The 26,746-nt window shown below is 41.4% G+C and overlaps 1 protein-coding gene across 7 annotated transcripts in view; it reads left to right on the top strand.

Moving 5' to 3' along the window:
• The window catches only part of ANKRD11 (ankyrin repeat domain containing 11), a 185,137-nt gene that overhangs the window by 125,781 nt on the left and 32,610 nt on the right, over positions 1-26,746 (top strand). For all 7 annotated transcript variants that reach the window (XM_083513461.1, XM_083513457.1, XM_083513460.1 and 4 more), the window contains one exon: positions 5,583-5,721. In XM_083513461.1, coding sequence (XP_083369587.1) covers positions 5,583-5,721 — 139 coding nt within the window. The remainder of the gene's footprint in view (positions 1-5,582; positions 5,722-26,746) is intronic.

The following is a 26,746-nucleotide window of genomic DNA, read 5'->3' on the forward strand; positions in this document are numbered from 1 at the left end:
TCTGGCTGAGTTTCCCCAGCCACTCTGGGTGGCTCCCAATCGAGTGTTAAAAACAATACAGCATTAAATATTAAAAGCTTCCCTAAACAGGGCTGCCTTCAGATTTCTTTTAAAAATAGGATAGCTGCTTATCTCCTTGACATCTGATGGGAGGACATTCCACAGGGCGGGCGCCACTACTGAGAAGGCCCTATGTCTGAATAATAATAATTTCAAGGAACACAAAGTGGTGTACTTGGTTCCTGTTATAAAAACAACCCTATGAGGTTGTCATGACTGTCCCAAGGTCACCCAGAGAGCTTCATTGCTGAGTGGGGATTTGAATTCAGGTCTCCCTGGTCTTCATCTGCCATTCTAACCACTGTACCACACTGGCTCTGAGGTGCCCCTGGAAAGTACACAAACAGGTTATGAAGTCACCAGTCTTTCCCAATGCTCAGCATTATGGAATTCATAATACATGCACTTCATTCATTTTCTGTTAGATTCTTAGTCTGGTACACTGTTATATTCTATCTCGTCCATCATCCTGCTTCCCACAGTGGCCAACCAGATGCCCCCAGGAAGCAACAAGTAGGACACGGAGGCAATAGCATTTTCTCATATTTGCTCTCTAGCCACTGGTTTACAGTAGCATCCTTGTCTGAACATAGAGTTGCTATATAGCCACCATGACCAATAACTGCTTAATATACCTGTCCTCCTTGAATCTGTTTAATCCTCTTTTATAGCCTTTTGAACTTTCAGCTACCATCACTTCTTGTAATAGCAAAATTCCACATGTTGTGCATTGTTTGTGGGGAGTTGCACAGGAATCTTCTTTTGAGTGGCTTACGGGGTATGTAAGGGGACTTGGGGCCAATCACTGTAGAAGTCGATCCCAGGGATAGCAAACATAATGCTCTTCAGATGTTGTTGGGCTTCAGCTTCCATCATCCCAGTCTGCATGGCCTGTGGTCAGAAATGGTGGGAGTTGTTTTCCATGAACACCATATTGGTTGCCCTTAGCCTATCTTGTTCAGTAATCATGTGAACTAGTTTGTCTTGTTGGTTGAGACTTAGGCAAGTAGTTCCTCACTCACCCTTGTCCACACAATTTGCCTCTTGCAGCCTGTGCTTTACACTTCATAATTAAGTACAAGCACCCTTCTATTTTATTTTGAAAATGTGCACCATACCTTTCTTTTACAAAAACCCCTCAAAGTGGTGAACATTACATTTGAAATATAAATAGAACAGTAACAAAAATGTGGTATTGCAGTAGCAGTAGCCAGCAAAATTTCTGCATTAGCAATAACACAAATAACAAAACTCAATCAGCAGGTGCCACCATCATCAAAGGCCATTTTTCACCTGGCAACACAGTATTGACAGTGTATGAGGCCAAGTGTGCCTTTTGGGTGGTGTAGGGGGTGAGGGCATTTCTAAGTGATAGTGCTGTGATATGTGTAGCTGCTCACTAGTGGGTCAGACATGTAGTAGGACATCTGATATGGCTCAAAGCATATAGAAGGAAACTAATGTCTGGGGACAATAAAGTACTGGATAGAAGCGAACAAATGTACTCTGTGCAAGACAGGACCAATATCTGGGGGAACAGTAGGTCTATGGATAGGTGTACAACCAGCCTTGAATGAAATCATACTCCCTCCTTGAAGATGCAGGTTCACAGCTTGGGGGGCTTCTTGACCTAGCACTACTCTTGAATGTTCATGTGGTATCAGTGACTTTCTTTTACCTGTCACATTAGTTTGTTTTATTGTATTGCATGATGAAAAGTTTCAATAAAATATATGAAGGGGGCAGACATAAGGTCACATGCAATGAATCTTAAGTTTCCTAGCATATGGATTTACTGTATTTTTCCATGTATAAGACGCCCCAATGTATAAGACACTCCCCTATTTTTGGGGACTCCAAGTTAAAGACGAGCCCCAATCTTGGAAAAAAAAAATTGGTAAAAAAACCCTAATCCCATACATGGAAAAATATGGTACTTGCCATGGCATCTTTTTGAAGTAAGCATTATTAAAGTTGCTTTGGCAAGTTTATAACTGTTTCTTAAAACTATGAGCAAAAAATGGAAAGCAGGATAACAAATCCAATTTTGATTTCAGAAGGGATCTTCTAGGGTTCTCTTCATGAGAGACAGAGAGCACCAGGAATTTTCACCCACTGAAATTTATTCTTAAATAGCAAACAATGCTGGAATTATAATTTTTGGCTTGTATACACAAGCACAATTGACCCCTTGTTACTGCTGTTCTGAGATTCTCTGCATCAAGCTTTCTACATAAGTGTTTATTGTTTAAGAAATCCCAGTTTTAAGGGTTTAACTGGGACTCTGCCTTTCATCACGGAATGCGCACACATGCTTATGTACTTCAGTAAGCGCTCTGCATTCTCCATGTTCTAGAAGTAAGAGTTGTAGCAACTTATGTTCCCAGGACTACATGTACTATGAAGATGATATTATTATTCCCTGTGATTGAAATGGGATTTCTGAGTGTATTTGAAGAGGTACTGGTACATTTTTGGGGGAAAGGTGATTGATTCAATTAACTCAAGGTTGTTCTTCAAGAACCTTCACTGTGGGAAAATACTTTTACAATGTTGTTAGTTTCCAGTGTCAGGATGGGCCGGGGAGACAAAAAGACCCATGAGTTTGGTAGTGGGAAAGATTAACTGCATTGTTACCACACTATTTTTCAGCAGGACTGAAGAAAGAAGTTGCCCATATTAACATCCTAAGGCTTTTCTTGATCAGAAAAAGGCAAATTGTGTGTGTGTGTGTGTGTGTGTGTGTGTGTTATGACTGGAGTTTGCCAGTCAAGTTTCTGGCCCATTTGTTGCTGAGAGATTAGAAAGGTGGGTAGGAGCTGAGAACTGTGTACATGGATTAGGCAGGGCTTCAGTGCCCTACATAGTTCTGTACCCTTTTCCCTTGGCTATTCAATTCCACAGTTTGCAACCAATCTTGTTCCTTTCTGCCCTAAATGAATTTAAAACTTAGAGGCAGAATAAACTACAAATATGAAAATATGTGCAGTACACTGATGTACATCACTACTCCAGTCAGAACCTTGAAGATAGTATCTTCTATCTCTCCTACGAATGGTTCACAGGCTAGAGAATGCTTTTTAAAAAGAATGTTCATAAAGAGAAATTATAGTTTTTATTTTGGCTCTTGCAAATTTGTTCTGGCACCCTAAAATTTCAACAATGAGAGAATTTCTTTTAATAAGGGCACTTCTCTTTTTTACTTACAAATATTAATAGCATGTCCCCCTTTCTGAATGTTGCTTAATTCTTGACTGCCCACAAAAGCAGAGTTAGACTTTTGTTACATGAAAGCAGTTTAAGAATTCTTGTATGAAACTGAAGCTGATCATACTGCATAGGATTCCTGATTTATTAGTTTGGAACCCATTTGGCAAATTCTTTATGACTGAAATGTACTTTTTGTTGCTGGTGACTGAGGAAGTGGGGAGTAAATAGAACAGACCAGTGGAGGAAAACATATTTTTTTAAAATCCCCATCCAGGGCCCATGTCAGAGAATAACCCAGAAAGAGGAAGGAGTAATGTGTATTCATTGGTCTTATGACTTCGAGTCACCTGCCACAATCTTATGAGTGATGCAGTCAGCATTGTTGTGTTGTGCCTCTCCCCCCAATCCCAGTAGATTGAATAAATTGTTGATACCATTACCCATGTTTACTTAAAAGCAAAATTAAAGTGCATTCCTTTTGGTCTGGTACATTCTTGAAGTAAAACAGAGTCCCAGACACACATACACATGTTTTTGGTGATGTTTGTGCAGGTAAACAAATGGGCCCATGGCCTGTGCAAAACACATCCCAGAAACATCCTAGAGTTGAAGCTTTGGTGCTGGCACTCATATCTCCTCTCCTGAATGATAGACATTTTGCCTCTAGTGCTAGAACAAGTGACTTCCTACTCAGTTCTACTCTGACTGCTACAAGAGCAGCATTGCAGAGAACTCTCACTGATTTAAAAAGCGAAAGTACTCAAGCACATGCCAAGCTTAATAAAATAATTTATATTTTAAGCTTTCAAATGCAAATTCAAGAACACTAACTAAGCTGGGTTGATGTGAATGTGAAGCTCCTGGCAAAGTCTTCTTTTGGAGATCTAACCACTTTTATATGTAGGTTTCTTACAAGTGCTCTGGCCCATCAAATTGTGCTTGCATATGCATCAGAAATGATGGTAGCCATCATATGGAATGCAACTTTGACAAAAGACTCCTTTTAAATAAACAGACATAAGGCCTTGGTAGGTCCTTGATAGCTATTTGAATCATTGGTCTGTAACTTCTTGTTCATGGCATCCTTAAAATTTCTGAGTTTATAAGACATGCAATGGTACATGGTGCAGTAGGTCATTTAGTAGGTTATTTTGAAGCATTTCATTCTGAGGGAGAGGGATCTGTGGTACCAAGAGCTTCCGAAGTCTCAGAGGAATAATATGTGTGTATGTGTGAGAGGTTTTCCATAAAAGGCTTCAAGCCTCAGTCATCTAGCTGCTTAAGATTATAGTAGATGCTTCTAACAGATTTGGATTTTAGAAAATGTATACTCCCTTTATGGGGATTTTTAAAAAGCTGTCTCCCCACCCAGATGTAAAACCAGAAACAGGTTTGAGAGTTGCCATTGTTATTTAATGGGATTCCACAGTGACAGTGAAGAGTGAAACACTCACTGAAGTGGGATGTTCATAGGAGATTGTTGCCATCTTTTCCTTCTGGTGGGAGAACTGACCATCCTTCTCCCCCCTCCTCCTTCCCCCATCCCTTCCTGCACACAGCGGGGACAAGATTACAAGCTGATGTAGACAGAACATATGCTTTAAGTACATTTTTTTTTGGTAGGAAGGGTGATCCTATAAATGGCTGGGAAGCTTTGCAGCAGGCTGGTCAGCTGCCAGAATATTCTAATAGTTTGAGCTCACAATGTTATGTGCCACAGGGAAAATCTCTGCCATTTTGGAAGAAGGAATTTCACTTTTTAAATCATAGGATGTATTTCCTCCCTATAAGCTCCAAATAAGTTTTCAGGAGAAGAAAAGAGCCAGTAAATATTTTTATTTTATTAAAACAACAACCCTAAGCAATGGAGAGGATGTAAATAGTGTTGCCCACTGTAGGCAATGGCACAGACAATATTCAGTGGTGCCTGCACCACTCATGTTCAGAATCACAGTGATTCCTATTGCTGCCAGAATGAGTACAGCCAAGCTGATTCCCACTCCCCATCGATTACATGTATATTGGATGTAGCACACTTGCTGCCTAGTCAGGTATTTCAGGACCATTCTACAAGGCTAAAATGTTGCAGGGGTACCCTTTAAATCAATAGTCTGGTCAATCCATTGGTGGTGGAAAGTCCTACAGCTGCCATTTTGGCTTCTGGGAATGTGCAAATGTGTGCTTCTCTATGGACAAACAGGTTTGGTAAGGTCTGTTGAATATCCTCTGGCACTATAAATATGCTTAGCAAAAACAGCCTTGCTGGTTGCAAATATTAGATTCTTATGAATATCTCTTATTTTCCCTTCTAGGATAAAGATAAAGTTTCTCTAACCAAGACTCCAAAATTGGACCGGAGTGATGGCGGCAAGGAGGTGAAAGAGAGAGCTACAAAACGGAAGCTGCCTTTCACTGTTGGAACAAATGGAGATCAAAAAGATTCGGATACAGGTAAGGGACTGTTTTACAGCTGATTTTTATAAGCCTTTCTGAGGCTAATGAGCAGGGTATAAGCACTTGAAATAACTTCGTATTTGCAAAATGTGGCCTCCTGTGTGGAATGGTGCAGGAGGAATGCTAAGGTCTTAAGCAGCCTTCCTCAATCTTGTGTCTTCCAGATGTTTTCGCCTACAACTGTCATAACCTCCTGCTAGGATATTCATGCTAGCTGGGGCCGATGTGAATTGTAGTCCAACTATCTGGGAGGCATTAGGTTGGAGAATGCCGCTCTGAAGGAATGTCAATCCTCTGGGTGCCTCCATTGTAACTGAGGTGGGGAGAGGAGCTTCTTGGTGGTGACACCCTATTTCTGGAATTATTGCTGCAAGTGGCTTGTTTGGCTCCTATTTTGCTTTCTTTTGGTGCTAGGCAACTATTTCCTTAGTTTATGAGACTTTAACTGTTAAAATGTGTTTATTTTGTTGCTTAGTTTTTATCTGATGTTCTGTGCTTATTGATTTTTTAAATTCAGTTACGTAGTTTTTATTGTATGACTTATCCTGAGATTATATTGAAGGACAGCATATAAATTTTACAAAGAAAATAATGTCAGTCTCACTGGATAGATAGAAGCTTTTGACTTCAAGGGTTCCAATTACTTTTTTAATTAACTTATTAAGAAAGCTGTTCTGAATGACATGCTAGCATGTGCTTTTGACATATTGCATAAGGTGTCTTTCTTTCTCCTCAACAAGCTGCATCTCTGTTCACTCTGTTCAACTTACATTGTTTGTGGCCTGGACAGACACACCGACTGTCCTAAACAGTATGCTTTAGGAAGTTAAATGTTTCATAGTAGTTTCATAATGTTTCATAGTATTCACTTTTGACCCCTTGCTATGCAAAATTCTGAATTCACAACTTCAGTTTACACTTTCTTCTCTCTGTGCCATGTCTTAGTGTTTAAAGTTTAAAGTTATGTTGGTATAAATTGTAAGGGAGGGTCTTAATGGAAAGAGGAACCTAAATTATAGTTTACCAATGGACTCCCACTACCAAGAAGAAGCCATTTGCTTAACATTTGCACACTATATGCAAGTACCTAATCTGTGCCAGGGATATCAATATGGTGGTAATTGAACATTGGATACAGTTGAAAAGGTGGTGATTGTTTGTTTTGTAGGCAGTGGCTGGCAGTTTACAGGAGGAGGGAGTGGTGCCAGTATTATGTGTTTCGATACATTTGTAGTTATCATACACTTGAACGTCTTTGCTTCTGGCATTGTTGAAATACACTAAGGTGTGCTTGTTCTTGCCAGAGGAATGGGGCAATTTACAGTGATTTCTTCTTGTTTTGGTCTATGCTAGCTTTCTCTAGTCTGCTGTCCTCCAGATGTTTTGGACTACAGCTCGCATAATTCTTCACCCCCTTAGCTGCACACATTCACTTTCTTGACCCATGGACGTATCTCACAACTGGATCTGGGAAGCCACCTTCAGTTTTATGTACCCAACATCCTCCAGAGTAACTCATGCCAGTCAAATTGTAATATTGTGGAAAATAATGCTAAGATCTTCCATCTTCTTGCACAATAATTTGAGTGCATGTTCTGCAGTCTTCCTCTAGGCTGAGCTTAGGGCAATGAGGTTGGCATCCAATACCCCTGCCAAAAGAATGAGGAGGAGCTCCATTTGTTGATCAGTCTAAACATATTGGTTCAAATAGAGTTCCAGCAAACCCCTCCCCAAACTTAATACCATGTTAACGTCCAATTTTTTCTGCTTTTTGCTTGGTTTCTGGTATTGGGGCAAAGCAATATTCTGATAGCTGCCAATTTATAGCTTTCAGGGATTTTTTTTTTGGGGGGGGAAGGAATTAAGTTGCACTTCTCTCTCTTCTCCCCCATCTCCCATCTCAATGAATTTGTGTTGTGTTACCAAAACAGTGCAGCAGTAAAGTACATCTGTCACCTTTTGCTCCTTTTGCTTCTTATGATGAGTGTGCTGCATAAATAGTGGGCAACACAGGAAGGCTGTTGTCAGATGTATTTTTACTGTTGCCTGCACTAAGAAGCCACAGTTGGCCCCAATATGCTGAGTGCAGTTATCAACATGGCTAGGTGTGTCTCACAGATGACTAATCATTCCTATGATGCAGCCTTCCCCAAGCTGGTGCCTTCTGGAAGGTTTGGATGGGTGGGAGTTGTAGTCCAAAACATTTGGAGTGTACCAGCTTGGTGAAAGCTACCATAGTGCATCCTTGTTTGTGAAAATGCTGCCTCTGTGATTCAATGTCTCCAAGGACTTCTTTCCCCCCCAAGTGTAAAATTTGCTTCTAAATATATATAAAGTGGGAATTAGGAAGTCTCACTTAATGCTAGATTTTCTCTGTCCCTAAAAATCACAGTAGAAATTGGTGGAACCCTTAGTATAGCAGCAGGTATACTGGGAATTAGAGGTGCCTTTAGCTGTAAGCCACTATGTTGGGCATGTCAGTCCTCAGAATGTAAGGTTGCCACCTTCAGGGTGACAAGTTTCCCAAATGTCATGGTTAGTAGGAGGAAGAGCACCAACCCCATCCTGCTTTCCCTATCAGTGCTGTGTAGGGGTCTTATGCCAATATTGTGTTAAGCTGCTTGTGGGCCCCCTCATTTTTATGAGATTTTTGCTGTGTAAGCTTGCAGGGTTGTGTGTGTTAAGGCAAGTGAGCAGTGATCCACAATTTATGCCATGTCTAAGTAGCCAAGCCAAAAATGATGCATGCCAGGATGCTGTGCCCCTCCTCTGGTCACTGACCTTATGAGGTCAGAAACAACCCCTAGCTTCATGTCTGGACCTGAGAAGGGGGATAGCAATCATACCTGCAGTTGCATCAGGCTTCTACAGCCCAATGTAACTGCTGCAATGTTCACTACTCCCTGTTCCCTGCTCTAGCTCCAAATGTGGAACTGTGGGAGGGAGAGCAGGAGATAGTTTTTGTTCCTGGCTGCCAGGGTCCTCTTAGTGTTGACACCCAAAATACTGAGCTGTCCTCTCCAACTTAGAACTGGAGTGGGGTCTTGGGTTTCCCCCATTGTTGCACTGTGCTTCTTTGTACAGTGCAACTGCAGGGAATATTTCAGACCTTTTGAAGCTGGACAGGAAGACTGGAGTTATTTGATCACAAACAGGGGCTGATGGAACACTCAGCACAGCAAGCAGACTTGTGGACCCCTTAAAGATGCAGACAAAACTAGGTCTCATTTTTTAAAAAAATTGCCCCAACCCACATTAGAGAAGGGAACAAATGCTACAACTTCTCCTTCACCCCCGCCCTGCAACATATACTAAGTCAGTAAAGCCCAAGTCCTTAGATTCCATAACTTCAAGAACAAATCATGACAAATCAAACTTGTAAAATAAATGGACATATGAGAGTGAGGTGTTTGTTTGCCATCTGAGTTGATTAAGCCATTGTCTCCATGGCTGCTAATCCTGGGATAACAATTGTTGTTGTTGTTGTTGTTTATTTGATTGTTACACAAGAAAATCTTCAATAAATACAGTGGTACCTCTTGTTATAGACGCTTCAGGTTACAGACTATGCTAACTCAGAAATAGTACCTCAGGTTAAGAACTTTGCTTCAGGATGAGAACAGAAATCGCACAGCTGCCGCGCAGCAGCAGTGGGAGGCCCCATTAGCTAAAGTGGTGCTTCAGGTTAAGAACGGACCTCCAGAACAAATTAAGTTCTTAACCTGAGGTACCACTGTACTAATAAAAAACCCAAAGTGAATTCAGCACTTGATTTGTTTACAAAGAGAGAATTGGCATTGATGACATTTGAAAAAGGAGGGAATACCTCAGGATTAGAAGAACTCTGGGTGGAGATTGCTCTTGAAGCAACTCTGTATGGCTGTTGCTTCTGGTGTATGAATAATGTATGGTTGCACTTATGGTCCAAAAGTGGGCTATGTGTTCTGTCCATTATTTCCCTGATGTGACAGATTACACATGGTTCCTTCTTTCTTGTTTATCTTACTCCCGTGTCCACTCGTGTGATAAACTACAGCAGCCTCCAGAGCTCTTTCCTCCACTCCTAGTGGTAAGATGCAGTTAGTAGGCATCTGTTCACTGGAAATGTTTTTGAAGTCACTCCCACTCCTCAGCTTGAGCTGAAAACATGTAGGGCACACAGGAAGGCTGATGTATTGAGGAGAAATAAGCAGCTTTATTATTGAGCTGCGTTATTTACATCTCAGTGTGATGATTTAGAAGCACATTCTCAGAATGCTAAACAAAGGCATTTCCCCCACTTAGCGTGACATGGAGAACATGGCCTGCACACAGTGTTCAAGCTCATGTTACGCTATCATTTTTTATTACTGGTAGGACAAATATCATACTTCTTGAACCCATTCAAATAGTCAGGTTTATAGAATCATAGAGTTGGAAGGTACCTTGTAGGTCATGAAGCCCTGCTGGTGGGAAAAGCACACTGCAGCATCCCTGATGTCTGCTTAAAAATCTCTAAACTAAGGTGACACATTTAAAGTCAGTTGAAGCTTCAGATCTTTGTGCTGCAAGCAAAGCACAAATGTTGGTGATGTGTTTGTTTTAAAAGGCAGACCAGTATTATACAGAATGGTAGAGGTGGCATCTTTTTATTGGTTCACAGAATTACTGAGATGGTTTCCTGCCTTGTTCTATATTAAAAAGTGTAATCTGTTAGGGATACCTGATACAACTCTGTTTTGAGGGAACAGTCCATAGTCTACCTGATATTTCCCTCTTCTGACAGGCCTCACATTTTGTTCCTCTCATTCCCCCCCCCCATGCCACACCCAGCAGCCTCCAAAGTGTGCTAGAAACATTGGCTGTCCCCCATTTTGGGCAACTGTATTCTGTATATAATTATGTATGATGCAGCCAAGACAGAATGGAACAAGAAAGCAGAGGCCAAGAACATATTTTAGAAATCCTTTCTCACTAATGCGGCCCCAGGCAGCTCTTTGGTGCTGTGTTGAGACAAGGGCTTGGAGCTCTTCCAAATCTAAGCTCTGCACTCTTCAGATCACTAAATCTGGTGATGGGGTGTCTCAGCAGCAGGAGCCATAGTAGAAGGGCTTTGAAATGACCTGAGTGATGGTAAAGCTGCTGCAGTTGGTCAGCAGGGGAAGCTTCCAAAAATTCTGTCTTTGCTCTTGTTGGCTGTAATCTCCTGCCTGATTTTTTGTGAGCTGCTGGCTGAGTCATGGATCTGACTGAAGGTGCCAAACTCCCCCTCCTAGAGCTGTATGCCTTCTTCCTTTCTGTATATCTGTATTGTGTCATGTAGTCTGCCTGCTTCTACAGTTTCAACACATGCTATTTAGTGGTTGGCATGCTATTTCAGTTAGGCCACACTGAATGCTTTTAACGTATGCTGTGAATTCCCTTGACTCCTCTGTTTCTGGTGGTTGGAAGATGCAGCTATGGCTTTCTGAAACTTGACTGGGTTGCAGGGCATAGAGCATGGATGGAGAACCAGTGGCTTCTAGGTGTTTTCAGACTCAACTCAAATTAGCCTCAGCCAGCATGGCCAGTGGTAAGGGATGATAGGAGTTGTGGTTCAGCAACATTTGGCAGTCCATAGGTTACTCACCCCTGGCATAGAGAGGCCTGTTTAATATTAAAGCCTTCAGGAAATTGGCCATTTTGAAACTGAGGAACAGAGCAGCTTCTCAAAGCCACACACAGGCTACCATAGTCCTTTTTGCTCCTTTCAAATGAGAATAATATGGCTGCTGCTGTTACAGAGGGAGGAGAGAAAGTGTGTGGTAGACTTTGTGAGAAGAAAGCCTTTTCTCTTTATGGAGGTCCAGATGGTGGTAGTGGGCAAATGTCAAGTAATTATGGGAGACTGTTTATTTCTCTCTATATTAAATATTTATATCAAATATTGATATGCCACCAAGCCCTCCCAAGGTAGCTTACATAAAACTCTTAAAATAAGCAGTTTCCTTTAAAACATAAAGAATTGTTTATTTTTTCAAAAATCCAGTGATACAGCTAAAAACAGCAGCACTTTAAAACATTATGCATCCTGCTCACAGCACTCATAATAAAAATACTAAAACAAGCCATTGCAAATTCTTAGTTCCAGATTGCTCCAAGGTAAGCTATTGTGATCTGATGTCTAGGCTTTTAGGAATAAAAAATAAAAATAAAAAATTGTCCAGTAGCACCTTAGAGACCAACTAAGTTTGTCTACCTGAATCTAGGCTTTTAGGGTTTAGTCTTGTATTGAGAATGCAAAATGGGTTGCAATATTTAACAATTAAATCCTTGCAACAATACTGTGAAAATTTTCATTCTGTTTTGTAGAGGTAAAATGACTTTTCTTAGCTACAAGGGTGCTCCATAGTTGAACTGTTGTTTAAAACTAGGGTCCAAGTTCAACATTCCTGCCATTGGCTGCTATTTAGTAATGTTATTTTGAGGGGGAAATGAACTTCAATGGCACTTCTCCCTACCACAGTTTTATGGGGTAAAGGAAATCCACAATACTAGAGAAATAAATAGAAGATTCTACATTTCCTTTATCTGTCACCAAAACATCTTAGGGAACTCTTCCAAATATTAAATCATTCCAACATCTCTCCTAAGATGCAAGTGAACAGCATGTTATGGACAGTCTTTGGGTCAGTTGAGCTTGGCTATCTTTGGAGTGGAATGCAGCAGTTGTTTACCAGCACAGTGCAAGATTTCACTGTTGGTTACTGTAGGAAGGGAGAATCCAATGCTCATTCGAAACTGGGGGTGTGGGGAAATCTTCAGAAGGCAGAAGGCAATTTAAACCCAGTGTGTGGTAATCTGAAAACTGCTGCCCTTAGATCCATCTGTGGAAGATTGATCATTAACCTGCCTTTTTGCCTGTCATTCTAGCAGCTGCAGATTCTGCCCTGTCATTAAGCTGCTGTGTTTTAAGCTGCTTGGGTGGTTTTATGCACACACACACACACACACACACACACACACCTCTTGTTTTGACTTTAATCCTGTATTCTGCAGTTCCTTGTTAAGGTAGAGGAGGGAGTAGATGATGCCTGACTCATGATGTTTGTCAGAGGTGCATAGTCCTTGCAGTGTTGATAGCAATGCTGATACTGTGAATGTAAGAGATTGTGTTGCTGGCCATGGTCATCTTCCTGACTGCTGTAGCAGTGCATTCAAGTTGTGAGTCACACTTCAGTCCAAGTCCGGAGTCCTCTTTAGCACCAGAGCAAGAGAGAGTACCGTAAACAAGCACAGGTGGAAATAATGGAATTTCCCCAAAACAAATAATAAAAGGTCCCCAAAACCTCACACTGCCTGGCTTCTCATCTGTGCAGCTACTATGACGAAGACTTAGTTTAGGTGGAAATAGCCAACCTGTGTTTGGGCTGTGCCACTTCAGGGAGCAGGGGTGTGCGCACATGACAGTATGATCAATCAATCCAATCAATCAACCAATCAATCAATCAATGCATTCATGCACATAAGAAAACTATCAAGTCAAAGAGAATGACAGGCTTGAACATTCTTCCTGATATACCTGCAGTCTAAAGTGGTACAGCCCACCCACAGATGTTTTTTTAACAACAACAAAAAAAACCCTCATGAGGACTAGACATAAGTTTTGGTTACCTCCCAGCATTGGACATGTTCATAAAAAATGGAATTTTGCATTGCACTTTACTCAGTACGTACATGTGATTAGGGAATTTGTGGAGGACACTTAGATTCTTGACTCCAAGTGATGAGAAAAATGTTTTCTGCTTCTTCAAATACAGGCCTTTCATGCTGCAATAGGGTGTAAGTTTCCTCTGTAGTAAAGAACCATAAAACACACCGGTGGTCTCTGAAAGCAAGCCTTGTATTTTCACTTATCTGTCTTACTCCAGTCCACCTCTGTTCAGGCTCAGGAACAACTTTTCACATACACAGTCACAGTAATCCTTAAAACAGTCTGAATGACCAGTATTATCATCTTCATATTGCACATGGGAGACTGAAAGGAAGTGCTTTGTCTAAAGCTAAGGGTTCATGCTTGAACTGAGATTGGAACTGAGATGCACTGATGTGATCATGAGATACTGGGTTAGGAGACCTGACAGGAGGCCACAATGAAGGACTAGAACTTACTGCAATGTGTTGCAGGCTTTCAGATAGACTTCTTCACATCATGAGAGCCAGAAAAAAGTCTGTTGCTACTTTCATGAATACACATATGCACATCGTGTGTCAGATTCCAGGACTAGGAACCATATTTAAATTACTTTAGAGTCAGTATTGTTGTTTTTGTTGTTTGTTATTACTATTATTGCAAAAGTGACACAAAGTGACTTACAATGCAATAATAAAAACCTAAAACCAATTACAGCAAACATACGTATTAAAAGCAAAAGATCCCCACATCCATGATACAACCAAAAAGACACGTCTTATAGAATCTGTCCACTAAAAGAGGCTACAAGTATTTGAAATCCGTCAAATAAAGAGCAAGGTCCATATCAGTTCATAGTCAGCTGTTGAATATTTTCCCTAATAAATTCCATGGAAAACTCTGAACAAAATCAACTTTGGCTACAGTGTTATATCTACGATATGCCATTTCTGGCATCAGCAGCTGCTCCTGTTGAAGTGATGTTACATCTTCATGGCCCTGCGAAGCACCAGATACACTAAGGAGAGGTGTTGCCTAACCCCCAGATTGTCTTCATTTAGCAAATAGGTGGCACTGAATCTTTCAGGCTTTGAAAGAACAGGGTTATATTGTGACCTACCTTGCTCTACACACCTGATCACCATTGTGGCATGAAGAAAGGCAGGTCTAGTTGACTCCAGTGTCTTTACAAAACACTGCTGTGTTTCAGCATCCACTGTGTTAATCTTTAAACGTGTTTGTGATGCTAATTAGTGGATTAGCAATGCGTGATGAGTCAGATGAACTGTCAGCTATTATTCCCCACCCCCCCCATCCTGGAATATGAACATTGTTGGGTTGCTTAACCGGCTGCTGCTGATATAGGTTGAACTGGCTTCCATGGGAACAGGCTTGTTAGTCACAAGTTGCTTAATTGGCTGGAGAATCCGTGAGAATTGCTGGCTTATTGAGAAATGTCTTAGTGTATGAAACTGTTACTTGTTTGTATTTCTGTTGCTGGCTTTAATACCATCCGTGCAGCTGTGGACTCCAATGGGCTGTTCTGCATTGGGTCTTTATTTGTGTAACTTTAGCCCTTTTGCTTAAGGGGAAAAGCCAAGAGACTGTCCTCACCTAGCAACCATAGAATTAAATGAATGGGGGGGGGGTGTCCTTCCGAGCCGCACCCTATACTGGTAGTACATTGTACCTAGTCTAGCACACATCATTCTTAGAAACTGCAGCACTAGTTACTCAGCCATCTGTGAAATTTGGCATCGAGGATCTGGCTGGGGGGGGGGGAGGGGTCCTGTCCTGTCGTTTTGGCCCTGGCAACTTCCTTTCTGAAAGGAAGAAATTGAGAGCAAGCTTCAGGGACCGAGAAATATATCCATCAATACTAGCCTTTCCTTGTTGACAAATGCTGTTATGAACAGTGTCAAATACTTCCCAGCCTGGTGGGTTGGTTTAGGGATAAGGAATAGAAATGGCTTCTTTTCATTTCCTGATGGGCAACAGTAAAAGTATGAAAAATATTTTAAATTCCTTGGCAACAAAATAATTTTTAGGAGACTGGGCAGGAATAGAAAGTATGTCAGAAATATTTTCATGCAACTTGTCCCTAAGGAGGGAGTGGAAAGCTCAGACTCACGAGTCTAGAAATGGCCCTTCAGCCTTCTCCATGTGGCCCTGAAGATGCTCCCCAGTCCACACCCATTACTGGCCCTGCTCTGTGTTCTCCTTGATTGATTTTGGCTGACTGGAGTGTGTGCTTGAATTGTGATAAGGCCTTGCTTGCCCGGATGGAAAGGTGTGAGGGGTGTGTGGAAACCTCTGACTTCTCTGTGGCTGTATGTAGCCTGCTGCTCAAAGGCAAAAGTCATACCCGTTGCCCACTTTAGCCTCTGTCTGTGGTCATCACTGTGAAATGCTGTCCACAAGTGAATTCAGCTGTTGGACTGAAAAGGGTCCCTCACCACTGCCATACATTTGTGAGTACAAAACATGCCATTTGACCCACACTGTTTGTGGAACAAACCACAGCTTCTAAGTGACAATCTCTACAATTGCAGAGAAGCATTTTCCAGCTGTTGTGATCACAGGAATAATTTTCAACTAACTCTATCTGCATTCAATCATATGCTTCCCCAATAGGAACCAGGGCACATCTCATTTTGGATGTCTGAATCCTCCCTAAATTATTGTATTTGTGTGTTTGGGGCTGCATTGATCACTCTGATTTAGACAAGAGCTTGAAGAAGCCTCTAAATGGGACCATGGGGCTATCTAAGCTGTGAAGGGTGGTGGTTGTTTTTTAAATAATTTTTATTGACATTTTCAAAACAAATATCCATTAATACAATAATACTTCAAGCATCATATAAATCATTTCTATCCCAATTTTCCCCCATCCCCCTGGACTTCAATCAACTCCCATTCTGGTTTATTTTCATATCACCCCAGTTCTTGCTATTTCCCTATCCTATCCTAATTTGAACTTTATAATCTTTTAATAGCAATTAATGCTACTATTTGTGTTTACTCGAAACTTACTAATGAGTCCAATTCCTTATATTGTTTTTGTAAAGAAGCCGCAAATGGTTCCCAGTCTTCCTTAAAGGGTTTTTTGTCCTTATTTCTTAATCTGTCCGTTAATTTTGCCATTTCGGCGTATTCTGTAAGCTTTCTTTGCCATTCTTCTTTAGTTGGTACTTTATCACTTTTTCATCCTTGCGCCCATAATATCCTTGCTGCCGTAGTCGCGTACATAAAAAGTCTGTGTTTCTTTCTTGCCAAATCTTTACCTAAAATTCCAAACAAAAAATCTTATGGGGATTTTACGAAAGTTTCTTGAACATTTTTTCATTTCATTATATATCATTTCCCAATAACTTTTAGCTATATTACAATTACACCATAAATGATAAAAAGTACCTTCCTTTTCTTTACACTTCCAGCATTTGTTGGAACTTGATTTATACATTTTAGCCATTTTTCTTGGCGTAATATACCATCGCTACATCATTTTGATGTAGTTTTCTTTTAGTAAAATACAGTCAATAAATTTTAAATTTACTGTCCATAATTTCTCCCAGTCCTCCAATTGTATGTTATGTCTGATATCCTGAGCCCATTTAATCATTGTAGATTTTACTTCCTCGTCTTTAGTCTCCCATTCAAATAATATATTATAAACCTTTTTTAATAGTTTAAAATTTTCATCTACAATTTCCTTTTGAAATCTAGCTGTGAAGGGTTTTTGATTTCACTCGGATGCCTATTAGAACAGTGAGTTTGGTGCCTCTTCATCTTTGCTTTAAATTGGATTTACAGGTAATCTAAATGGGATAGCGTGAAAATCTATACTTGTCATCCCTGTTTTGAATAGCTTGGATGAGGAATTGCAATCCTTTTTTCTTTTACTTTTTCATGTGTGTTAAGATAACGTGCAGGTCACCGGGGTCTAACATGGAGGAGGCATTTGAGTAGGTAACACTGAGATCAACAACTCAGCTTTGTTTTGTCATGAGGATATCAGCCACATGCTACATAGGTCTGATGGTGGAGGAGAAACATAGGAGACAAAATCCATTTTTTAGGAGCCTGTATTTACCGTAATTTTCAGGCATGTGGGATTTTTTCCATAATTCACCTGTGCATGTGAAGCATTTGAAGATTCTGCGCTTTGCAGTAGGAATCATAACTACATTCAAAAGCACCGGGATGGTTAGAACATAAGGCATATACGTAATCATAGAACTGTAGAGTTGGAAGGAAATTTGAGGGTCATCTAGTCCAGGGCCCTGCAATGCAGGAATCTCAACTATACCATCAAACAGGACATCACCTGCAGATCCTGCAATATAATTTAGGTCAGACCACACCTGGAATACTGGTGCCATACTGTGGCACCAGTCTGGGTGCCACAATTTAAGAAGAGTATTGACAAGCTGGGACATGCACAGAGGAGGATGACCAAGACAATAAAGGGTCTGGAAACCATGCCATATGAGGCATGGTTGAGGGAGCTGGGTATGCTTAGCATGAAAAAGAGGAGACTGATAGCCATCTTCAATATAGGAAGAGCTGTCACATGGAAGATGGAGCAAGCTTGCTTTCTCCTGCTCCAGAGGGTAGGACCTGAACCAATGCATTCAAGTTACAAGAAAGGATCTTTCTACTAAACTTCAGGAAGAACTTTCTGATGGTAAGAGCTGTTCAGTAGTGGAATGGACTCCCTCAGAAGGTAACAGACTCTCCTTTCTTGGAGATTTTTAAGCAGACGTTGGATTGCCATCTGTCAGGGATGCTTTAGTAGAGATTCTTGCATTGCAGGGGGTAGAACTAGATAGTTTGCAGTAGCTCCAAATCTGGGAGAGTTTTGTACAGTTAATACCAAATGGTTAATACCAAATGAAAAACAACAAAGCCAGCAGACCTGATGGGATACCTGCCGAAGTCTTCAAAGTGGACAGAATTGAACTTACACAACAACTTCACAAGCTCACCGGGGGGGGGGGGCTGGGAGAGAGAGGAGATCCCAGCAGACTTTAGGGATGCCAAAATTATCCATCTCTTTTAAAAGGTGATAGAATGGATTGTGGACACGATCGAGGCATCTCTTTGTTAGCTGCGGACAGCAAAATTCTTGCAAGGATCTTAGCAAACCATCTCCTAACAGTATCTGAGGCTACCCTTCCTGAATCCCCAAATGGTTTTTGACCTTCTAGGGGGACAGTGGACATGATTTTCACCGCTCAACAGCTTCGCTTCAAGAAAAATGCAGAGAGCAAAACAACCCCTGTACATGGTGTTTATTGACCTGACTAAGGCCTTTGACACTGTAAATCATAATACCCCGTGGACTGTCCTTCTGAAAATTGGTTGCCCAGATAAATTTGTGAGCATCCTTCGGCTCCTTCATGATAATATGACAGCAACAATTGCAGATAACAAGGGCTTTCAACGTGAACCACCCACAGTGGGATCAGGTGTTAAACAGGGCTGTGTTATTGCCCCAACTCTATTTGTTATTTTCATCACCATGATCCTACACTTTGTCTAAGGGAAACTCCCCACCGGAGTAGAAATCATATATCAGACAGATGGAAAGCTCTTTATTCTGAGTAGGCTGAAAGCAAAGAGTAAGTTTACCATAACTTCTGTCATAGAGCTTCAGTATGCTGATGGCAACGTAGTGTGCGCACACTCAGAGGATGACCTCCAAACCATCCTAAATATCTTCACTGAAGCTTCCGAAAAGCTTGGCCTAGTGCTTGACACCCAAAAAACAAAAGTGCTGCACCAACAAGCACAAAACAACGCCTCTGCAGCGCCACAAATCCAACTCAGTGGTGTAACGTTGGAAAGTGTTGATTGCTTCTTCTACCTGGGCAGTTATCTTTCCACAAGGGCTGACATTGATGCCAAAATCCAGCATCGCCTGAGCTCTGCGAGTGCAGCTTTCTCCTGATTAAAGTGAAGAATGTTTTAGGACCGGGACATTCACAGGGAAACAAAAATGCTTGTTTACAAAGCTATTGTACTACAACTTTACTGTATGCTTGTAAAACATGGAGCACTTATAAACGCCATCTCCAACTCCTTGAAAGATTCCATCAATGGTGTCTCTGATAAATTTCACACATCACTTGGGAAGACAGGCAAACTAATGCAAGTGTACAGTGGTACCTCTGGATGTGAACGGGATCCGTTCCGAAGCCCCATTCGCACCCAGAAGCGAGCGCAACCCACATCCACGTGTCTGCGCATGCGCGGGTTGCGATTTGCCGCTTCTGCACATGAGCATGACGTCATTTTGACCGTCTGCGCATTTGCGAGCGGCGAAACCCGTTACCTCTGGGTCGTTGCAGTGCGCAACCCGAAAATACCCGAAAATTCAACCTGAGGTATGACTGTACTGGAAAAAGCAAAGATCACCAGTGCCGAAGCAGTGATTCTTCAACATCAACTTCATTGGAGTGGTCATGTTTGGGTGCCTGATTGTTGTCTTCCAATGCAACTACTCTATTCCGAACTTAAAAATGAAAAGTGTAATGGTGGTCGTCAACAAAAGAAGTTTAAAGACTCTCTCAAGGCAAATCTAGAAAAAAAGGTAGTATAAAAACCTACAATTGGGAAACACTGGCCTGTGAGCACTCCAGTTGGAGAACAGCCTTTACCAAAGGTGTCATGGACTTTGAAGACACTTGAATTCAGGATGAAACGTGCTAAGATGATGAAACGTGCCCATTTGGCAAACTCTCACAGTTATCAACTCCCACACAGAAACCTATGTCCCCACTGTGGAAGGACATGTAGACCCAGAATTGGCCTCCACAGTCACTTACGGACTCACTGTTAAGACCATGTCCATGGAAGACAATCTTACTTGGCTACGAGTGATCGCCAAAGAAGAAGAGTGGAGATTTCTGCGTTGCAGGGGGTTGGAGTAGATGACCATTTGGAGTCCCTTCCAACTCTACAATTCTATGAGTCTATGATTCTATAACTATTTGTATTTTTGTTAGAGAATTTGTGTGAAGCTCTTCTGTTTATTAATGTATTTCAGGGCAACTTTTCAGGTTTCCTCTTTTCTTGATATCCTTCTCTTCTCTCCCCCCCCCCCCATTTCTCCTTCTCAAGCAAACCATTTCTCCTTCTCAAGCAAACCTCACCAGCCTGGCTCCAATTTTCAAACTTCTAGCTCTCCCATATCAACTACTGACATGTTTGGCAACTTATTCCATTTGATTGGTCAAGCATACTCTAGGCTTGTCCTTCCTCCCCTGTCAGTTACTTTGTGCTAATTATGTACTGCTCTTTCAGTGTCGTTGCATGTTCCTCTGGTCCCCAGCCCATTTTCCTCCTGCTGCCTTTTGTATATTGTGGTCATATGTTTGTGCATTTTACATTAACAAGCTTCAGCAATCTCTGTTTGTGTTCTCCCTACATGCATTCCCTTCCTGATTTCTTGCACTATGCACAGCTGCCCATAGAAGCTGGAGCTCCAACCCACACATTGCAATTCTGCAATTCCCCCCTCTGAGCCTTGGATGTGCTCAGGTAAAACCCACTTCCTTCCATCTGAACTGACATTTGCTAAAGCACAAGCATTTTTATGTACTGCCATGCCTACTGTAAGAATGAGTCACACTTTGCATATTAGACTGTGAATAAGAAACGCAAGGCCTGTCTTGTGCTTCCTCCCAGGGGCATAATCTATCCTTCCTCACTGTCTGTGCAAATCTGATTTATTCTTATTGATCCTTTGTTTGCCTATGTACTTGGGAAGGCACTCTTCAAAAATGAAAGTCTTTTAACAGGACCAGGAGGTGGTCCCATCTCCACAGAATCTGTAAGATATTGTTTGGGGTATTACCTGCCTGTGCTTTTCTTGCCTTGTCTCTGCAATGATGCTTCATCCCCCCCCCCCCAAAGTCCCATCTTTTGTAATGAGTGGAATGCTGCCTTTGGATCTTCTGTACCATGTAGTCTTAAGAGATCAGTATCAAACCCACCCCCCTGCTATTGCATTTAAACATTCCTCCTTCCATACAACATCTCCTCAACCTTGAGCTTCACCTGTGAGTTAGTTCACTTGTGCTAAAAATGAAGTTGTAAATGGATTGGGGTGGGGGGAATTTCTGGTTAGATCTAAACTAGACTTATGACTACCAATTCCAAATTAAAGAAAGTCTGTTTAGTGCATAACCTGAAATCAAATAGAAATCCCAAGAACCATTTGAATGTAAGTGAGCAAAGGTTTTACTGTCCTCAAAATTATATTTATGCTCTCCTCTTTGATTTACAAAAAAAGTTAAAAACAAATTCCTATTTCTCCACTGTAGAGGAGCAGCAGAGTTGAATCTTGAATTCTTGGCTTGTGTACATTTTTCATGCCAATATTGACTTAGGATGAAGTTTGGAGAGTTGCATCGAGGAAAGAAAGAAAAGCCACTGAGCTGGAAATAATAAGCAGAGTTTGAAAAATCCCAAGTGCCTGGTTCCTAGAAATTTGAGACTGATGCCTAATTTTATTTCTGGCTTCTCCAAAGCACATGTTGGTGCCAGGATATTCAGCACTTAAAGTCTGCATTCCTGAGAGTGGCAGGCTGTCCAATCCATGCATGGCCCCAGCAGTTTGTGCATGCTTGTAACTTCAGGTTAGGCCAGGCCTATTCTACTGTTCCTGTCCACACCTGAAGGATCAATAAGAGTAAATTACAATTGTATAGACAGTGAGGGAGCATGCACAAGTTAGGTTTACCTATCCACATTGCAGAACAGAAAAGTTGTGGAATCAGCCCAGCCTGTTTAGTTCCTTTAACACGAGTCCATGCTGTTCCTTTTATGATGAGCCACATGGATAGCTCAGGAACAAAGTATGCAGAGGTACCTTAACCAGAAACAGAGAATATCAGATTAAATTTCAGTGGTGGGGAATTATAAGAAATATCACTGACTTGGCTTAGACTGGGGAAACTATGCTTTTGCATCTGTTTTCTGGCAGGGAGATTACTTTGCGGATGAAGCAGTTTCCTTGATACGTAAAAAGCCAATAACAACTAGAATTGAGTGCCATGTCATTGGCCTTGTTCCTCCATCTGTGCTGTCTTTTGGTCTGTGCTTGCTTTTGCTTCTCTTGTGCCTATAAAATGGACTTGAGGCACGTGCATGTTTCTGATTCTGATTGCCCAGTATAGAAGAGACGTGGATGACATTGCCCTAGCAATAGACAGACAGACATATATATACCGTATATACATGGTTCTCATTTATTCAGTGTAGGGAACCTTTGGTAAATTAGTCCTGCTGTTTGTTTATGAAATAGATTCCAAGTCACAAATGTTGCTGTAAGGAATTATGAAATAACTATGACTTTTCAAAAACATCTTCAGCTTCCAGTTCTGCAAAAGGTAGAGAGTAATAAACCAGCCAGATAGCAAGTTAAATCTATAGTACTGTGTTTCCATTTGTAAATCTAGTGAAATTCAGGAAGGGCCTGTTCAAACTCCTTTTTAAATAGAAGTTGTGGGGGGGAGGGGTCACAACGTAGAGAGGATGTACACATTTTTATCACAGATCTCCTGCAAATCCTTCAGTATATTTTCCCAACCACTAACTATTTCCTGTCATCTGCCTACCTTCTAGGAGAGCAGAGTCTTTTCAGTTGATTTTTCTGTCTCAGTTTCTAAACCAAACACAAGAGGATGACAGCACATCCTCTGCAGTTTCTAGTCAGCTTTTCCCACCCCCTCTTTTGTCCTTCCTGTTTACATACATACTTGCTTGCAGGCCAGCTATGGGTCTTGCTGTTACACTTAGTTGACTTTGCCAAAACTTTTCTGAGTGACTTACAGCAAGACTTAACCCCTTGAATCTGAGGACAAAGTCCAATGTTTTCCTGTGGTTCTTCCACACAGGACGGATATAAATCCAGATTTAAAAAATGCTTTTCAAAATTTAAATAGGATCTTTCAGATTTCTCAAATCTTCCGTTATAGAACATGTATACTGTTTGAAAAAATATAAATTTAATACAAATGTGTTAAAGCATGCACGTAGTATTTTACAAATGAATTATGACCACCTGACAAACATACTGCGTTGAGAACTCCTTTTTTGGAGGTGGGGAATGGAAACCATGGGCACAGTGGAATACTTAATTCATAGGTATACAGGAAACTGGCTTATATTGAGTCAGAGAATTGGTCCATGTAGTTCAGTATTGTCTACACAGACAGTGGCTCTTCAGGGTTTCAGACTGGAGTCTCTCCCAGCCTTACTTGGAGATGCCAGGAATTGACCTTCTGTGTGCAAAGCAGATGCTCTACCAATGAACTGTGGCCCTTCCCTGAGGTTATTGTTGTGGGGTGTGTGTGCTGACTTTTCTAATTCCTGCGGTCCTGGTCCAGCAAGGGTTAAAACAGTTTAGTAAGTCTAGAATAGATAGAATTTAGTAGGTCCTTGGTTGAGAAATGGGTCTGCCTGATCAAACTGTCCTCTGCATCTTTCTTGTGTGTCATGTTAAGACCAGAAATCAAGCAGAGTGATCAACATGTGCCCTATCTCTTTAACTGAGCATCAGCATTTTGAGGTCAAAGGGGCAGTATATTTCATATACTTTTTCCTTCTCCAGGGTCCCAAGCATTCCTAATATAGTTTCACTGAGCAGTTTCCATGATTTGCAGCTCACTAAAATACAGATCTCCTGAGCCTGAAAGTCCTTTTCAAATTGGAAACACAATTTGCCACATGAAGCAAACTATGCAAGTGAACCAGTTTCCTTTCTCTGGATAGTTTATTCTAACTAGAAAATATGTAGTTTTATTTAGAGCACTTGGAGTCAGGGGCTAGGTCATGGGTAGGCAAGCTAAGGCCCAGGGGCCAGATCCGGCCCAGTCGGGTTCTAAATCTAGCCCACTGACAGTCTGGGAATCAGTGTGTTTTTACATGAGTAGAATGTGTGCTTTTATTTTAAATGCATCTCTGCATTTAAAATATTCCACACGGGCACGGGAATTCGTTCACCCCCCCCCAATAGTCCGGCCCCCCACAAGGTCTGAGGGACAGTGGACCGGCCCCCTGCTAAAAAAATTGCTGACCCCTGGGCTAGGTGAATGAACAAAGGCAGATGATAAGCCTGACAGGAGAGAATAGCCTCACAGATATGGAACCAGGCAGAGAAAAAGTAGAGCAAAAATAGCCTGTTCCAGCCAATTGGGAGGCAAAGCTGAATTTGTAAAAAGGCAGAACCACATATCATTTCGCTCAGTTTTGCTGTACTGCAGTACACCTTATAGTTCAATTCTAAAAGGCCTTTCCCACTCAGATACACATCTGATGCTATCACTGTTTTCTTCCTGACAGAGACCCTAACCCTTCCCATCACAAGTGGTATAAGCTGCTCCTTAGCTCAGAATTCCCAAGGTGTAACCTTTATGGTACCTCAAACTGCCACCAATTCTCCAGACACAGTGAGGTAAATTTGAGTTAATTCTCTCCCTCATAGCATCATTGGAGTGGAGCATTTCTCCTCCACTAATGATGTAGGCCCTTTTGAGCTGTCTCTCTCCATTTCATAGGTAAAGAAGGTGAAATGCCAAAAGAGACAAAGAAGATGGTAAAAAAGTTGAAGCAAGCACATGACAAGGCTAGGAAGCAGATTCTGCATTGCGTTTACTGTAACCACAATATTCCTTCCTATGAAGGATGTAAATTGAGCATCTCCCAAAGTCTGCATTCACTCAGTCAGGTCCATCTGTCTAATTCCAGCATGTTAAAGTGAGAGTGCGGAAGTCTCTTCAGTTTATTTTTATCCCTATCGATTTCAGGCTTCTAATGTTAAGTGTTCCACAGAGGAGGAATTTTCTACAGTTGCAGAGTTGGTAAGATTAAAAATTTAACAGTCGCAGTCAAACTTCAGAGGCAGAGTTTTTGTGTGGAGGGGAGGATGACTGTGGGCTCGCTCTGACAGCCCGGTAGCATCTCAGTAGTATTAATGAAAGCATTGGTGTTCTAATTATATACTCACTTTGTAGGAATATGCAGAAAACAGCCCTTCAGCATCTATTAACCTTCTACTTCAGTTTGTTAGTATTTTGTAGATCTTGGGTAGAAGGGTCTGTCTGGGATTTGTTGGATTTCTTCTGTTACACAAGTATCACCAAGGAAAATCTTACCTTCCTTGAAAAAGTTACATAGGTGAAGAAAATGCTTGCTGCTTTTTTCGCTCTCGTGGCTCCTATTACTGGTATTTTTCCCTGATCCAGCACTGGCAACTTGACCGCAGCACAGACACACATGCAGAAAATATATGAGCTGGAAGACTGTAGCTCACTTGCATTTCAATATACAGACAGTCTAGAGTACTCTGCATGAATGATCATTCTCCCCTGAAAATCTTGAAAGATGTTGAAAAAACTTACATTGCTATGCTTCTGCTGAGTGGCTCCCCTTTTGTCTTTCTTGTCCTGATAGCTGGCACATAGACAGAGGCTTCGGTGAGCTGTGTAACGATTTGCATTGAATCAGGTGTCTTTGGTTAATTGCCCAGTATACTTGTTTTGTAATTGTCCCAAACTAAATCTTCTCTCCAGTGAAGTCATATTCCAGTTTGGGTTTAGATTCAATAGGAATTCTTTGGAATATACATTATTCTAGAACATGCTTATTTCCTCCAGTAAGTGTGGGTGCTCACCCATAGCCCTGGAGGCATGTTCCTTCCTAAATATTTTCTACGTGGTTCAGAGTCCGCTGCAATCTGTCGCATTAGAGGATATGAAGGGGTCTATTTGGAAATAATTTCAAAGAAATTATCCACCATGATCTGGATGCCACAGTTAATGCAGATCAGCCAAGGGATCTGCTCGGGAAACCACCTGGTTCAATTTTGTTGGGTGATTTTAATTTATTAAGGAACAAGATTCTTGGCTGAATCCAGCCAGCCACCTGTCTTCTCAGTCACTGCCCATCTTGGCTTATTGCATCTAGCAAGGAGCATCTCGCAGGGAGGGAGGATTGGCTGAAACCAGGAAATAACTGTTATAGAGACAAAGAGAAAGAAATTCCAGCTACCTTTAAAGGAGGCTGTATTAAAGTGCTCCCAAAGAAACCTACCTTGTGCTCAAAAGCTGAGAATAGCTGTTGGCTAACATTCCATTATTGGGTGAGGTGCTTAAGAGGGTAGGTTGTAGCCAGTTCCAAGGACAAAATGTATGAAACCAATTTTCTCACTCCATTTCAGTAGGGTTTCAGATACGGTTTTGTAATGGAAACTCTTGTTTCCTCTGTGGTATTACTTTTGACAGGAGACAGAGGAGGAGGAGCATAATTCTCCTAGACCTCTGAACAGCTTTAAGTACCATTGACCATGATATCCTTCTAAAG

This window comes from Podarcis liolepis, assembly GCF_965112155.1.
Source record: "Podarcis liolepis genome assembly, chromosome: 7".
NCBI lineage: Eukaryota > Metazoa > Chordata > Lepidosauria > Squamata > Lacertidae > Podarcis > Podarcis liolepis.